At 48.3% G+C, this 16,549-nt stretch overlaps 1 protein-coding gene across 1 annotated transcript in view; it reads left to right on the forward strand.

Annotated features, from left to right (window-relative positions):
* The first annotated feature begins 3,885 nt into the window (after nt 1-3,885).
* The window catches only part of LOC129385522 (uncharacterized), a 38,381-nt gene continuing 25,717 nt past the window's right edge, over nt 3,886-16,549 (forward strand). Inside the window, exons 1-4 of the mRNA XM_055072157.1 lie at nt 3,886-3,936; nt 4,220-4,344; nt 7,319-7,378; nt 12,610-12,713. Coding sequence (XP_054928132.1) covers nt 3,886-3,936; nt 4,220-4,344; nt 7,319-7,378; nt 12,610-12,713 — 340 coding nt within the window. The remainder of the gene's footprint in view (nt 3,937-4,219; nt 4,345-7,318; nt 7,379-12,609; nt 12,714-16,549) is intronic.

The following is a 16,549-nucleotide window of genomic DNA, read 5'->3' on the forward strand; positions in this document are numbered from 1 at the left end:
TACTTCCACTGCCCACTTCTGCACTTATGCGTCGCGAACTTCTCCATTCTGCGATGCCGACTGCACTTGCAGCCTCCTGTAGCTGATCGACAGAGCTCGCAAGATGGCAAAGGCCACAGGGCCCCTGGACTGAGGGCTCCGCGTTCGCCGGGATACGTCCTTTGTGAAAATAGTTTTTCATTCATTCATTCATTCATTCATTCATTCATTCATTCATTCATTCATTCATTCATTCATTCATTCTGCTCGTCTATTCGGGCACTTAAGCCAACAGAAGATACCCACTCTAGGGGATTGGCCAAGGATGTCCAGTTATACACATTCCCAATGACTCAAGCGATATATTTAAACATATATCCAGTGGAACATACATACAATGACCCCAGTTGTTGTATATTCTGTGAGACAAGCACCAACAAAGTAGGAAAAAGACGGGAGAGAACGTTGTTCGAGTGGATTTGTTATAAATTTTACTTCCCCTTGACTATTTTCATCGGCGGGCTCACTTTAAAAACGCGGAGATGCAACGCAATATCTAAATGTCGCAAAACCCGTATGAGTTAGTGAGGTAGCAGCAGTAGCAGACGACACTGGCACATCCTCCTCACCAGTTGCTGTTAGTACTGTGTGCTACGAGGACGATGGTGAGATTTGAAGCTCGTCGAGGCCACGTCGGCGTTCTCTGCACAGGCCGGACGGCATGACATGACGTATACTAACACACTGTAGAAGAAATGAAATGCTGGAACTCCGACAGACCACACGAGGCGAAATCCAACGGATGTCTCAAACAGAAAAAGGAGATGAAAATAGTGAACCAAATGAGCAAGAAAATCATCTCACATAAAGAGGCGGCAGCGTCAGTTTAGAACCGGGGGAAGCGATCGCGTTGCCGACCTTGACAAGCTGTAGGTCCAAACGAGAGCTTCCCGGCTCCGATGCCAAACGGCATCGACGAATTTTTCCTGGCCACTGCTTCGAGCGGGAAGCGCAAGCCCGAAATCGAATGTATGGCCACGCTTGCCACCACGCACATGGGCCTTGACCTGTCAACGCGAGCAACGACACCGTACCGAAAAATTACCATCCGGCTCTGTCATCAAAGCCCCGCTGCGATCGACAAATAATCGACGCCCCGCAGCTGCTACCGTCTGGTTTTTATACGCAAGTGGCGTTAACAGATGCTAACAATTTCAAGCTGTACACAGTCTCCTAGGTATACACGGCAGTAGCCTAGAGGAGCCTCAGCCTGCGATGAGGACTGTGCTATGCTGTGAAGTGTGTACGTACGCGTTGCGCAGAAACAGTATACGCTGTGCAACCGTCATCATCATCATCATCATCATATTCTTCACCACAACACCACCTTCCTTTGTCTGCACAGCCTATCTCTCTTATCCCCCCAATTCTTTTCCAGACCACGGAATAGGAGGCTGGCGGTGCTTCATTCGGTCCAACCTGTCCACCTTTCTTCCATAAAAATTGGATTTCTCTTCTCGAGGGAAGAATATTGACGACATGTGCATGCACAGTGCAGTACCACGCATACGGAATTAGATTTAAGGTCTATACACTCTTGGTGCCGCTGATGTTTGTGCCAGAACTCATCTTTGAAGAAAGCAGTTTGTGGTATAACGCATGCCGATCCATACAGAAGCTCCCTGCCACTGTTTCTCACCTGCCGAGTGTGACAGGACATTCAAGAAAGCCAAACTTGACAGTTATCAACGGGCGAGCCGGTTAATAAGCTTTATTTCGGGGGCATAGCTGCTCCTGCCCAAAGCTGGGCGGCCACCCTTCTCCAGGAAATAACCGCGGCCCTGTGCTGATAGCCTATAGGCCGGTTCACCAGCCGTAGCTGGTCCTCAGGACTCGGTCTTGTCTACGGGACCTCCCACTCGTCTTATCTTGGTGCTTGCATGTTGCCGAGGACTTTCGAACTAAGCGATATTGGTGTGAAGATGCAGGTGTGTGTCTGTTTCACAGCAAACCATGGAGCAACAACTAATTCCGGCCGCGGTTCTGTGGCTTTCCCTTTCAGGGCTTTTAACCTCCGCGACGCCCCTCGGCATCCTTTCCAGCACGCACTCGCATGAAACTGAGATCGCGGGAATAGAGAGGAAACAAAGAAGCACAAATTATTTAACTTCGTTCGGCAACTGTCGACCACGGTAGCGCATTGACGGAGGCCAGGCGTAGTAGCTGGTGCCGCCAGGCAGAATCCAAAGGACGCCCGCTTTCAGCCACACTGCTTGCAACCCCGAACGTCCTGGCAGATGAATTTCACTATGCTGAAGGCGTCGGTGCCGCACCTTTTCTTCACATCTGCCAGGTGGACGTTGAAGACCAGCCAAGCCGCCCGGCGTCGTACAAAGCTGTACTTCCTGCGGGCCTTGATGTACAGCGTGCAAAAGCGCAGAGAAAGAGCAGAGAAGGGAGCGCACCAAACCTGATGTGTGTAAGAAAGATTTTAGGGAAGGATTGCGGCTACATAATTTTGTGAGGCGGCTGACTGGAGGCGACTTCAAACCAGGACCTTCCCCAACCCAGGGCACCTACGTCGCATCTATACCCCGAACCGTACCCAGATCACTTGTGTAAACTATGTACTACAGAACACGCCACCCTAGAACACTTCTATGCTGGCCATAATTACCAACGGGCAAATGAACCCGATATGTCAAAACTGCACAAATCAAACATTGGCTACCCAAATTCACATTATTTGGGGATGCGAGGGCTTACCCCCTCCCAGGTCGCTCCTGCCAGCTCCCTCACAGCAGACGTGGGAGGAGCTGCTCAGAACGCCGGATCAAAAACTACAAGAAGCCCTCGTTTTCCGGGCAGAAACGGTCGCTCCTCGTAAGGGGCGATCCTAGGACTCAGGCTTGCCAGATCATAACCGAGCAGAATCTCAATAAAGTTGTTACCACCACCACCTATGGGAATGCGCACATGTACAGGATAAAAATGCAGTCTCTTCAGAACAGCTAGGGGCGCGGTGGAAAGCCGCGCTTATCAGCTCAGATCTGCAAGACCAACGATATGGGCCATCCAGGAAGCTCGAGAGGTGGCTGGGAGACAGGGACTCTCTGCCTCACCTGGCACGACCTAGGCCCAGGCCTCAATCACCTGGTTTCTTCAAAAAATTTGCATCACGCACTCGCTCACACTTCAAGCATCATTGTGTTGCAGAACTCGCTACGTCGAGGGAATGCCAGGTGCTTATATTCTGGAGAAGCCGTGGGTACTTGGTCTTGTAAGGCTGCTGTATTTGAACCCATCCGGAATCTAGCCGCCGTGATGGATGCTGTCATGGGTGCTCTGACCCAGAAAATGGGTCAACGAGCGTTGCTCGCTAACCAGTTTGCTCCTTACACACAATGGCACTTTCTCTCTGCGAAGGATTGGCCAAAAAGCCTGTGGTTAAAAGAGGAATGGATTTAAAATTTGAAGACGAAAGTAAAGCAATATAACGACGAACAGCTACATATGGAAACAAACCAATTTTGTGGAGATGGTTCTCCACGACCTCCTAATTCTAGGAGTATTCCCTGTGGAGCGTAGTGCCGTTTCACTAGGATAAACCGAATAGACAACTAGTGGGAACCAATATCTTCCATAGCACAGTCCCGCGACATCAATTCGTTAGTGTTCACGTTTACGCTAACGACCCATTGCCTTTTTTTGCCTCTCCTATACTGACCTAAACTATCTTTTTCCAGAGTTTGCAGGCATACTTAGGTAGTCTTGAATCCTGGTTGTATTAATTCTACGTGACCTTCAATGTTACTATGTGTTCGGTTCGCGGTACGCGTCCGTAACTAAAATCTGCACCGCGTTTCTTGTCATTTCGTTGGTAGTCACGGCGTTGGTCCCGTCGTAATGCGGAAGCATGATGGCACAACCAACGCAAGGCTGGTTCTGGCCGAGCAGGTGACACGCAAATATTCGGGAACGGAGAGAGACCGGATGACCCAGCTTTACCGAGATGACCAAACACTATAAATATGGAAGAGCTCATTTCAGCCCCGGCACCCTACTCGCAAAGTTCACGGCAAGCGACGGCATATGGCGCCTCTTACAAACGGATACATATCGGAACCCGGTGGCCTACCACCGCTGCTACCCGGGCCTTTACACGGATAGATGTAGATTCTGTCTAGAAAGGGTGGACCTACAACGTATAGTTTGGGCTTGTCCTCCGACACCCACACAGAACAAGGTACACAAGACCACAGAGCAGTGGGAGACCGCGTTGCTCAGCTGTGCACCTGAAGACCACCTTAAGGCAATCCAGCTGGCCGAACATGCCGCCAGGACCCAAGGGCTCGAAGCCGTCACGTAGGTAGAGAGGCCTAGATCTCAAATCTGCTGACCTAAAATAAAGTTTATTTTCCTCCTCCTCCTCCTCCTCTTCGTAATTTGCACGCGAAAACAGGCAAACTAAGCATTTGTAAGCTGTCTACTGTAATGACCATGCATCCTATATGCTACACTAAATTGCATATGCTAAACCTTACGATTTATAAGCACGGAAAACGTTATCCATAGCATATAGCACAGTGTTTCGATGCGCTGAAGATTCTCAGTTATGGAAAGTTCAGCGCGCCAGTTACTAAAGTTACTTATTATACCAAATATGTTTAATTCAAATCCCACTTAGTTATTTTTTTCATCCATTCCCCATATCCAGAAACATAGATGAACCAAATCTTCTAATTCTCCCTGGTAGGGAATTGCGTTTGGACATTAATGGGCCGTTGCTATACTTTTCGCGCGACAACTAACCCACCGCGGCACGGACAGTGACGGCCCAACACCCCGCGACCCCCGGGGAAGGGGGAAGGACTGCGGCGGTGGCGATGGAGAAGACGGAGGAGGCGACGACGACGAAGAAGCGATAAAAGACGACACGGACAGACTGGTCACGTACCACGACATACTGACACACTACACGAAACAAAGAGAAGCATACCCACAACCCCACAAACAACTCGACAGGTCTCAAGAAACAGATTGGAGAAGATTGCAAACCAGAACGTTCCGAAACCCAGTACACTTAAACAGAATAAATTCAACACAATATCCAGACGCAAGCTGCAAGCTCTGCAAACACGAACACGTAGACATGGCACACATCTTGTGGAAGTGCACACAGATCAGTTCAGTATACGTAGAGGACAAGATAGAACCGGACCTTCTCGAGGAGCGATGGCTAAGCGCTCTGACTAGCTCAGAACTACACGACGAATTATGGGCTATCCAGCGGGCCCGGGCAGCGGAGGCAAGGCTATGACTCACCGCACACAATGCCCGGGTGGCCTGAGCCCGGGCTGGCAACCTCGCAGGTCCTTTTTCCATTAAAGTTTTTTCCGTCCGTCCGTTATACCTTTATTGTAAGTTTTCTTCATTTCGACTGTCACTTTCAAACGAGAAGCTGTGTATTTGCAAACTCCCATAGTGGGCACGACCCACAGACTCACTACCACCAACAACCACGTCAGCTTGTGGAGTTTTATTATTCTTAAAAAATATGTCTCTCCTAAAAGTAACCCCGATTTATGGTGAACTTCCCTCACTCGGTTGCGTCATTTCGTCCGAGGTCCAAGAAACCAACAGGGCCGTTTTCCGTTCGCACGAGCGAGCACCTGCACACACGCAAGCGAAAGCATCCTATTTAGGCCGTTACTGTCCGGCAACTTGGCCAATCCCCGCGAGTGGGTAAGCGCCAAACTCATCAAGGACATCCTCATCGTCATCATCATCATCATCATCAAAGGTCACGCAGCTCGGCTGGCCTTCGCTCTGGTCCCGTGCCCAGTCCTACCACCCGGTCTCGTCGGCTATCGCCCTTGCAGTCGTACCCCCTCGGCGCAGAAATTCGGCTGCCGCCCATCGGGACACGTCAGCGTGAGCACCGGTGACTCTCTGGGTGGGTCCTTTCTTTATGGAGACGATCCTTTTGCAGGTCCTATTTTCGGCTTCTTGCCCCGCGGGCGCTGATAAACCGATATGCCAAGGGAACTCCGACGCGTCCCTCAAGCGACAGCTGCTTAGCAGTACATCTCTGATCGTACCGAACACGCGTCACGTATCAGAACTTAGGTTCCGTTCGGCTCGAGAGGTTCGAAATTAGCGCGCTCTCAAGAACCTTTAGTTTGTCCTGTTTTAAAAAAGCAGGTCTATCATTTGGAACCTAGCGCATGAAATCAGACGTCAAGAAGATAAGATCGGTTTAGAAGCTATTCGCTTCACATGTCTGCGCCACAGTAGAGACTTTCCTGTTCTCTCGATATCTAGTGAACACAGCGTCTCAAGTTCCTTGACAACTACGTAGCTAATATGCAACGCTGCTCATCTTAGCACTGCAAGCGGAGAAGCTGATACTTCTCTGACTGAAAATTTCCAGCCTTTCAAATATCGCGCCGACTTAACGCCTGCAACGATTTGGTCTAAATGTAGCATAGCTCAGCGACATCATAGTGTAGCGCGAAAATCCGGGAAAGCACGATTCTAAGAGACAGACAGAAGTGATGACGGCGCTAGATCTCTTCATCTCGCATCTTCTCACACCTTCTTTTTTGTCTGTCTCTTAGAATTTTCTCCGGTTTTTTAGCGCTACAATATCGTGTCGTTCAGCAAACACCAACTCGCCCAAAAAGAAAGGTTATTGTATAGCGTCGCTCCTTCGCGCTATTGAATGCGGAAAATAAATTGTCCCGACGTAAGCATGTTTGTCCCGGAAACGACTTACGTTGGGGTGAAGGACATCAAAAGCGGGATTTGCCAAATTCGCCAAAGGCGATTAGGGCGACGTGTCTTCCCCAAAGCATGGTCCTTGTCCGCACGAATTCGATTCGTTAGAAAGATGATGCGATGTGCCACCGTCTGATTTGTGCAAACGCGGCTTATCTCGCATGTGTAGTACACGTTCTTCATCCCATCACCGACTACATATCGTCCCGTTCTCGGCTCGCTTCGGCTTTATTTCCAGCGCACGCTACAAAAAACGTACACACGCACGGTGGCTATCACAGCTAAGGCATGCAACCGCTCGGCTAAAATTTAGCACGCGGCGTCCCTAACACATTGCGGGTTATCAGTAACGCACAGTTTGCGCAGCACTCCGTTGTTGATCATCTGCCGGAAGTCGACGTCGCCTGACCACGGGCTGTCGACTAATTTCACAGCCTCGCCCACTCTTCGTCACCCAACGAACGTCCGTCCAAGAACGCTAAACAATGGGTACGTTAATGGTACGTCGATTTACACGGACTATACCATCTCTAATCTGCCCGCTTCTTTTGGTTTACAGGAGATTCGTCTATGTTCGAGTCTGCTATGTCAAGCAATGTGGAAAGTACAGCGATGTCGGGTAAGTGTGATGTTCATTTCGGAAACTAGAATTACGTTCAGAAAGAACTGTGATATGAGTAACTGATCGTTATCTGACGTAATCGTTCTGCGGAAACCCGCAAGATGAAGAGAAGTAATTAAGGGAAAATGAGACATCCACCTAATCGTAGCAATCACTACGAAGGAAACCCAAACGGGTTCAGCGAAAGAAAAGCCTCACAGTTGAAGGAAAATTCGTTCCGGTTCGGGACTCGAACCCGGGACCACCGCCTTTCCGGGGCAGCCGCTTTACCATCTGAGCTAGCCATGCTGCTAGCAGATAGCAGGCCGTAGTCGAATTTGACAACAACTCGAAGCCAAGGCAAGGGTTTGATGTAATCACTGTGCGGAAACCCGCAAGGTGGAGAGAAGTAAGGGAAAATGAGATATCCACCTAATCGAAACAATTACTACAAAGGAAACCCAATTGCTACAAAGGTTTACATCATAGCAACTCCTACAATTAAGTAAATGTCTCATTTTCACTTAGCTGATCGTTATCTGTATCGACATAAGTGTCTGATGACACGCGGCGAACCATATCCGAACCGGACATCATTTAAGATTACATTACACCATGACGTTTTCGAAACCGCGCAGTCAGTCATGAGGGATGACATATATAGTAAAGCGCTTCGGAATAATCTTGACCGCCTGTTGGCTCTTCACCGTGCGCCGAATTTTGCTGACGTTAACGTCTCTGACGTTTCGTTCACATCGCAAAGTGATCGCCACGACAGGGAGCCGAACCCGCGACGTCGCGCTCAGCAGCAGGTCGCCATAGCAACTCGGCAACCGTGGCAGGCGCGGACAAGATTAGCATCGAGTCTGACAAAGCCAACTGTTCGCTGCTAATGGATATCGATCAGGGTTAGCCATCTCCGATAGGCTGGCCGACGTTTTCATACAAACGCCATCGTCGACAGAAGCGGCCCTGTCAGTCTTGCCGTGCTACTTTTATGAATCAGGTGGAACGTCGTCCCGTGGTGTCGCTGGAAATCTGCAAAGGTGGCACTGAATGCGGGCCAGCTGTGCAGTACCTCCACTTCATTATCTTCGGTGCCATGTAACATCATTCCACTATCTAGAGTCTAGATCAGTCTCTTTGTCAGTGTCAGTTCTGTCGTTTGTCATGAATCACAGCGCAGCCACTGACAAGTATAAGTTTACTTTACGAAAGTCCTGCCAGCCTATCTAAGACATTTCGTCCTACCTGATGCGTTTTTAATTTGTTTTTATTGATATTAGTCTTCATAGCGTGCTCTCATATGGCCACAGCTTCATTTATTAATTTTTTTTATTTAAGGGTGGAGCCTTCTTACCATAAATTCGGTTCGATATGCAACGTATCGAGACGTTGATACATGCGCACACCGTCCCTTGCAATTGAATTATTTCTCCTCCATTTTCATTTAGGCATTGGTTTCAGCGAGATGTCGAGTAAGTATTGTAGCTTTTTTTTGCCGATAACACCACCGGGCTGCGTATAGTAAAGAACAAAAATAGGAAGAAAGCTGGTGCTTATTTAACAAACAAGGCAGATTAGAGCACAAACCACGGACAGCCCTACAAGCATTGAGTGATATTTTCCAAGTGTAAATACAGGATGTCGCCAGGCATCGAGTTTCGAATTGCGATTCCTAGAAAGAGCAGCCGCAATATATTACCGTCTTTTTTTTTTTTTTTGTCTGCAGAGCATGCAAATTCTTTCATAAACATTGACGCGCATTTCCGACCCGGAAAGGAGATACTGCGCTCTCTTTTTTTTGAGAAATCCTTAGTGAGGCATTCACTGGTTTCATAGCAAGGGTTACATCTGAACTGCTATTGCACATTCCGGCGCACTTTCGTCATTACTCCTCCAGTATAGGCTAGCGGTTAAAAACGTTTCAACAGACAGGTCAACCGTAAGTGCTTTGATTCTACTTAGCATGTTGAAAAGGATACGTATGAATCGCATGTGTAGGAAATTATATAGGTGTAATGAGACTTTATCTGCGCAGGGGGTTTATTAAGACCCGCCACTAGACGCATTGATACTCGGCAGGAATAAATACTTACACAAACAAATCATCACGTACAAATTACGGCACTTCGTACCGATCGGGTGTCCTCCGTGTTCAACCAGCGAATCTTCAACAATTCAAGGACTAAATCCTTATTGATGAGCTTCCTGCTTCACAACATTAACAATAACGACCCAACTGTCTGGCTGTCATTGACTGCACGCTTGATATGTCCCTACGTGCTGCGATTGTTGGTTGCGCACTTTCTCCCTCATAATTATTGTCACTGGTTCAATAGGCAAAAGCGTTGGTATTTGTAATTGAAATGTGCACTTTCGATTGCAATCGACCTTCCTATTCCCTGCTGCATTCTGTGAAGTACGAACCGCAACGGTGTTGCTGCTCGGCCAGTCATTCAACGCTCACCCCAGAAGAAAGCTGTGTACATCTTTACTGTATTGTGTGTGTTGAGCTGTTCAATACATCATTTCAAACGCCTGCCTTTTCATCAAGACAAAACATGGTGTTGGATTAATTTCTCTTGCTCAATATTACGTACTTTCTCACTATACTGTCGTTCTCAAATACCATATCCTTTTTCACCCTTCCTTTCTTTATTATTCTTTAGGTATGGATCCTGGGTAAGCCGTAACACGGATTGGTCGCAAGAGTATTGCGTGATCTGCCTGTGCGAGTTACCCTAGTGACGTCGCTATAGCAGAGACTTGTGCAATCGTACAGTCATTACTGATCGAGAAGTTACCATATCAGGACTCTCGCACCCTTCGCACACATCGAGGTCGCTTGCCTAAACGCTCCACCAGTACGGCTATAGCGTGCCATCCCTAAAAACTTGCGTAGTAGCTCCAAAAATCCCAAATGTACTGCTGATATATATATATATATATATATATATATATATATATATATATATATATATATCTTTTTCAAATTTTCGAACGTAAAACGCCATGAATATTACGTAGCACCTTGCTCGGCAAGTGTGTCTCTTAACTCAACTTACGCATATCTTGGCTCTACATTGGATAACGTTAGCTCAGTGCTGTTGCTGCTTTCGATGCTACACGGGGACGATCATGTGCGAGCGTATCCCTTGTCAAGTGTAATGCGGATTTAGCTGTTCTGGAGGCTTATTAAGTCCCACCACTAGACGCATTGACACTTGCAAGGAATAAATACTATACCTCTCCCTTACTAAAAGAGAGTCAGTGCTCGAAGACGCCGCCAGGTAGCAGCACTCGCATGCGGTCTCGAGCGGTGTTGCCTATCAAAACACCCTTGAATGAACAAGAGCAGTAGCAAGGTGAAAGATGCGGTGGTTCTTACTAAACAGAAAGAGGTAACCAGTGGTTGCCATGGGCCTGTGAAAGCCCCCTGACACCTGCTGAGCATTCCAAGCACTGACTCGTTGCGGCCGAGCTAATGTGGAACTAATGCAATAAATGAACAGAAAACGATAAGTACGAAGAACCAGGGCATTATAATCCCAGCCGCGGCGGCCGCATTTCAATGGGGACGAAATGCAAGAACACCCGTGTCTCCTGCATCGGGTGCACGTTAAAGAACTCCAGGTGGTCAAAATTATTCCACAGAATCTCGTAATCATGTTGCCATTTTGGCACGTAAAACCCCTTAATGTAATTTTGTAAGTGTTCCAGGGCAATCCATTTCACTTATTTCAAATAAATACCACCTGCGTGGCCCGGTCGCGCCAGACAAACGATTTCTCCTTTCACACTGACAGCGCTGGTTCCAGGTCATGGAGGAAGCAAAAAGAATACGAGGGAGCTTCGTCTCTCAATAATAAAGCCTATAGTCATATAATATATAAAGTAATCGATCATGGAAACCACTATTGTCACCGACAGCTAGGCGCGAGCGGCGCGTGAGCTATGGAACAACTGGCTAAGGTCGTAGCCGTCTAAAAGAATAGTAAGTTCTCGGTCCTCAATAAGTAGCCGTCAATAAGCTCCCCATACGGGTCATATGGTTGAGACCAAGGGCCAAATGGTAAGAGTGACACTTTTATTTCTGTCGATGGCGTTCGTTATTTGTTTTATACCTACTAATTCGTGTACTCTGAAACGTTGCTACTCAAACGCAAGGCGGTGAGAACCAGTCAAGGTGCCTGATCGGCAGGTAATTTTCTTTTCTGTGATAGCAATTGTATGGACAATCCAGGCGCATTGCTGCCGTCGCCGTCGCCGTGAGGTTCCGTATAAAGTCGAAGGGCGATAAAATCGTCGCGGCGCGCCGCATTCTGTATGTGCGAGTGAAAGGGCGCGAGGGTGAGCCGGCAAACGCGGCTCAGTCTCGCGTGTGCGAGCGAAGAAAGGCGGACCGGAAGCGTGCCCTCTCCAGTCGCAGGCGAGGCATGAGGGAGAGGCGAGAGAGGGTGGTGGAGCGGCGTTCTTTTTCGGCGGATGCTGCTCACGGCGCAGCCGTGCCCACACCGTATATTAAAAGCGAGTCGCGACGTGGTCGAAGTGCGCTCACGCGCGGGCCTATCTTCAAAGCGGTCTGCAAGGTTTGCAGAGTGCGCGTAGTGCCGGTAGCTTCGTACGTGTTGTGCTTTTGACGTTTCGTTCGCGTTGAAGCGAGAGATGCATGACGGTCGATTCATTCGCTGCTGCTGCCGCGATTCCTCACTCCAACATTCTGACCGCGATTTCCCGCACTCATAGAGCTAGATGGTTTCAAGCTTAACTGTGTGCGCACGACACCATACTTGCTAATTTAGTTAAAACACGTTGGTGGGCTAGTTGGTTTGAATGCATGATAGAATGTGTAAGCGCGACTGAACGAGGACGTAAAAGGAAACAGACACTCTCTGTGCGTCTGTTCCTTTCTGCGTCCTCGTTCATACACGCTTCCGCATTATATAATTATTAATTTAAGAATGTTTACAAGTTTATACGCCTGATAAAACTACCATCCTTACTTCGTGCAGCTATTGACTCATTTGCTATCGCCATCCGTGCTTCGCCTTTCGGGCGAAACTGCAACATTTTTTACCCCTTTATTTTCATTGATGCACAAATAAATTTGATTCATCGGTTTATTTATTTATTATTTAGTTATTGATTGACTGAAAGGGACATTACTTTTTACCTTATCACAATAATCTCCTGCCGAAGCGTAAAACTGTTTCGCTATTTTTGAAGACGCGCGAAATACCTTCCAGGGAGGACGAGTACTGGAGCATAGGTGTGGCTATTGGACTCTGCCTGATTTTCCTGGGCATAGCCGGCCTGGTGATCTTCCTCCTCGTTGGATCGAGTGATTCCGGTAAGGACAGACATTATGGATGAGTCGACTCTTTCCTTTCACAAAACGAAATAAATTGAATTTACTAACTTCTTCTAAAGCAAGCGTATCGACGGCTTCTAAGAAGCTGTAATAGAGAGTTTGACGGAAGCCCGTCTGGTCGGGATGAGACGTGACAAAGAAAGACGTACACTGACCAAGCTAAACTTATCTGAATGTAAAGAATGGAAGCTCGTTTCTTCGAACGGCCAAGCCGATGCCGGCTTGGAAAGGGTTCAAGTCGGCAGCGCCCAAGGTTGCTCCAAACAAACGGTGCTCCACGGCATTCATGAACGCAGGGGGGTAACCGCTTGACGAAAGATCTTTCCGGATTATCTGCACGTCTGAATTTGATTGAGTCTTTAAAAAATAAATTAAATTATAGGGCTTTACGTGCCAAAACCACTTCCTGATTATGAGGCACGCCGTAGTGGACGACTCCGGAAATTCCGACCACCGGGGGTTCTTTAACGTGCACCTAAATCTAAGTACATGGGTGTTTTCGCATTTCGCCCCCATCGAAATGCGACCGCCGTGGCCGGGATTCGATCCCGCGACCTCTTGCTCAGCAGCCCAACACCATAGCCACTGAACAACCACGGCGGCTGGAATTTAACTCTTCAGGTTTCGCGCAAATGCGGCTCGCACGGCCCAACAGGGAGGCAACTACTGACCTCTCGTGAGCTTCAGGGTACGCAGACAAGTACAAGTACCGGCCAGTGTGTGTACTCTTTCTGAAAACGTTGAAAGAAAGCGCACCACTGCTTCTTTTCACCAATACGTCCAAAAAAGGCAGTTTCTGTTCCGTCTCCATCTCAACCGTGATCTGAATGGAATCTGCTTGATTGTTTAGATGCCTGGTGAAAGCTTCCAAAGCGCAGCACTTGATTAGGCAAAAACAATCGTCAACGTTGCGTAGAAAAATTCTTGTCGATGGGATGAAAGAAGCGAGCACACGACTTTCCAGCCATGCCATTGTCAGGTTCCCAGCGGTCACCGAGACTGAGGCAACCATTGGCGCGCTGTGCATTTGCTATTAGACGGTCTTATCGAAACAGCAGTAGGTCTGAGGAGACTCTTCAAGTCGGGGACATCAAATGGTGACCGTTCTAACGGCGTCGATAGCAGCAGCACACTTCTTCGGCCATGTCAGTGTGAATGGAAGTAAACAGACACACAACGTCAAACGAAACCACCACCTCGTCGTCGTCGTCGAGGACAAGATCCCGAACTTTTTCAACGAACTCGTGGGAGCTGCGCAAATGTGTTGTGCCTTTTCCGACTGGAGAGGAAAAAATTCTGTGCAGAAAGCCGGATAGCTTGCACAGGGGGGAACGCGTAAATTCCAGTGTAAGTCGCAAAAGGACATCAGGTTTGTGAATCTTTGGTAAGCCATAAAGCGTAGAAGGCGCACCATTACGGCAAAGAAGCGAGTAGCAGAGGGACTTGTGCTCGGGAGAAACAAAGTGGGACACCTCCGCTAGGAGTTTCAGTAGTTCTCACTGTACCTTCAAAGTAAGGTCCCGGGTGAGCCGGACATAAGTGTTCTGATCGTCAAGCAGGGCCAGCATTTTTATTTTGTAAATGGCCGTAACCAGGAGAACTGTGGCATTCCCCTTTTCAGCAGGGAGAATGGCGTTCTCAGAGTTGCCATGAAGCCGCTCGACAGCACCGCGTTCCTCAGCACGAAGTGGCGAAGCAAATTTGCGCTGCTGCAACCGAGAGAGGACACCGATAACGCGGGTGCGGGCGTCATCCCGGTGGGACTGATGAACTTGGACGACGGCATGCTCCACAGCGCAAACCACCTGTCTCACGTCCAGGGCAGGACCAACACTGAAGTTCAGGCCTTGCTCAAGGACGGAGGCATCAGAAAGATCAAATCTGTGCGAAGACAGATTATGTACCGCCGCAGTCACGCCGTGTGGACGATGCGGTTTGGCTGTGTCCGAGAGTCTGCTAAGTTTGACTTCGTGCGTAAACTCGTCATGGCGCATCCGTGTATTGGCCTCATGATTGGCGTGTAGCTGGATGCCAGCAAAGTGGTCCGCACAGCGGAACTCAAGGCGACATCGGGCAAAGAACGTCTCGTTTTCAAGTTTCTGAACTGTGTTCCGGAAGTCCAGTCTCCTTTCTTGCAGAACAGCCTTTCTGCCTTTGCGACGACGCTCAGGCCAAACTTGGAAGGTACAGACCGGTTCAGTCACAGAGAACGAGAGATGAGTCCCCGCCTCTTGCAAGCCAGGTTAAAGTTGAAGGTGTCCATTAAAAGCTGCCACTCGCGTTGTCAGGGAAACAAAAGGGCGAATGAGGTGGTTACAGCTTTCATGCGCCGTATAATCCTGGTTTGTATGAGTGCCGCATGAGGCTTCATGGCAATGACATGTGCTTCGACAAGGCCGACCCTAGTGGACAGCAATCTCAGTTCGGCGTCAATAAACGCCCGCCAACGCTTGCTTAAGCGGAAGTAACTTATGCGGAATTTCTTTTTAGCCGAATTCTATTCGCTGCAGTGACCAGTGTGCAAGTGTCGGGAGTGGCAAGGGGCAACGCATTTACGTCACCAGATGAGAATAAAGAGGATGCGTGTGATTCCAATGGCACTCGCTCACTTGGCTTCCGGCGTGGACGAATATCTGCTGCACTACAATGGGTCGTGAGACAGATGACTGGCTTTCCTGCAACAACTGACATGGTATTACCTTACCTAAAATGTCATACTTGGTTTTTCTCTACCATAATACTCTTCAGGCTGTGGCGCCGCGCACAAATACATCAGCAGTGTCACTCACTACTGATAGTAGCCGAGGGCCATCTATGTTGCCGGGTCACATGATCTGCAGTCGGGAGCGCTACTTCCGCCCAATACTCCGGTAGCTGCACGGCCCGCAACGCAAAGACTCGAAGAGTGTGCGTCGGGCGTGACAACAGAGGTGCTGAGAACATGGAGTAACCTGTAACATCAGATGGGATAAATGTGTCCGTTGATGATGATGATGGTGATGATGACATTTATCGCTATCCCTATTGAAACAAGGCTTGGACAAATGGTCCCGTAGTTTGCTTGATTTCATCAGATTTCACTTGATCTCTCACTATCTAACCTTTTTGTCTATCTCTGATCTCGATCTTAACTTACCAGCGTTTGCCCTGACTCCGGTTCTATCAATCCTCTCTCTGATTGTTTTTTACATCAATAGTCTAATCGTCCCTTACTTATCTCGCCTGCTGACCACTTAATTCTTCCATATTCTTTTAACACGAACGCTTGTCGAAGGTGGACACTCCTTAGATCTCGGGTGATATTGGCATTCTATTACGATGGGCGGAGTCGTTTTTTGCGGCCCACTCATGCCTAATCATGTGGCGCATCTCTCAGTATCTCAGTGTTCGTGTCTGTTACCGTACTTCGCATCGAATTTACTGTTTTTGTTTCTCACGTTTTTTCACGAGCCATTAGCAAATTTTTACTTGATGCTCCGGATGATCTTCCATGGTTCCAGAATCTTTTTGGGGCGGCTGTGTTTTTTTCTTTACGGTATATATATATATATATATATATATATATATATAAATAAAGGGAAAATCAGACATCAACCCTTTCGTAGCAATTGCTACAAAGGAAACCCATACGGGTTCCTCAAAGGAAAGCCTCATAGTTGAAGAAAAATTCGTCCTGGTCCGGGACTCGAACCCGGGACCACCGCCTTTCCGGGGCAGCCGCTCTACCATCTGAGCTAACCAGGCGGCTAGCAGATGGCAGGGCGAAGTCGAATTTGTCGACAACACGAAGCAAAGGCAAGAGTTCTGCGGAAACC

The sequence above is a fragment of the Dermacentor andersoni genome, chromosome 7 (assembly GCF_023375885.2).
Source record: "Dermacentor andersoni chromosome 7, qqDerAnde1_hic_scaffold, whole genome shotgun sequence".
Classification (NCBI taxonomy): domain Eukaryota; kingdom Metazoa; phylum Arthropoda; class Arachnida; order Ixodida; family Ixodidae; genus Dermacentor; species Dermacentor andersoni.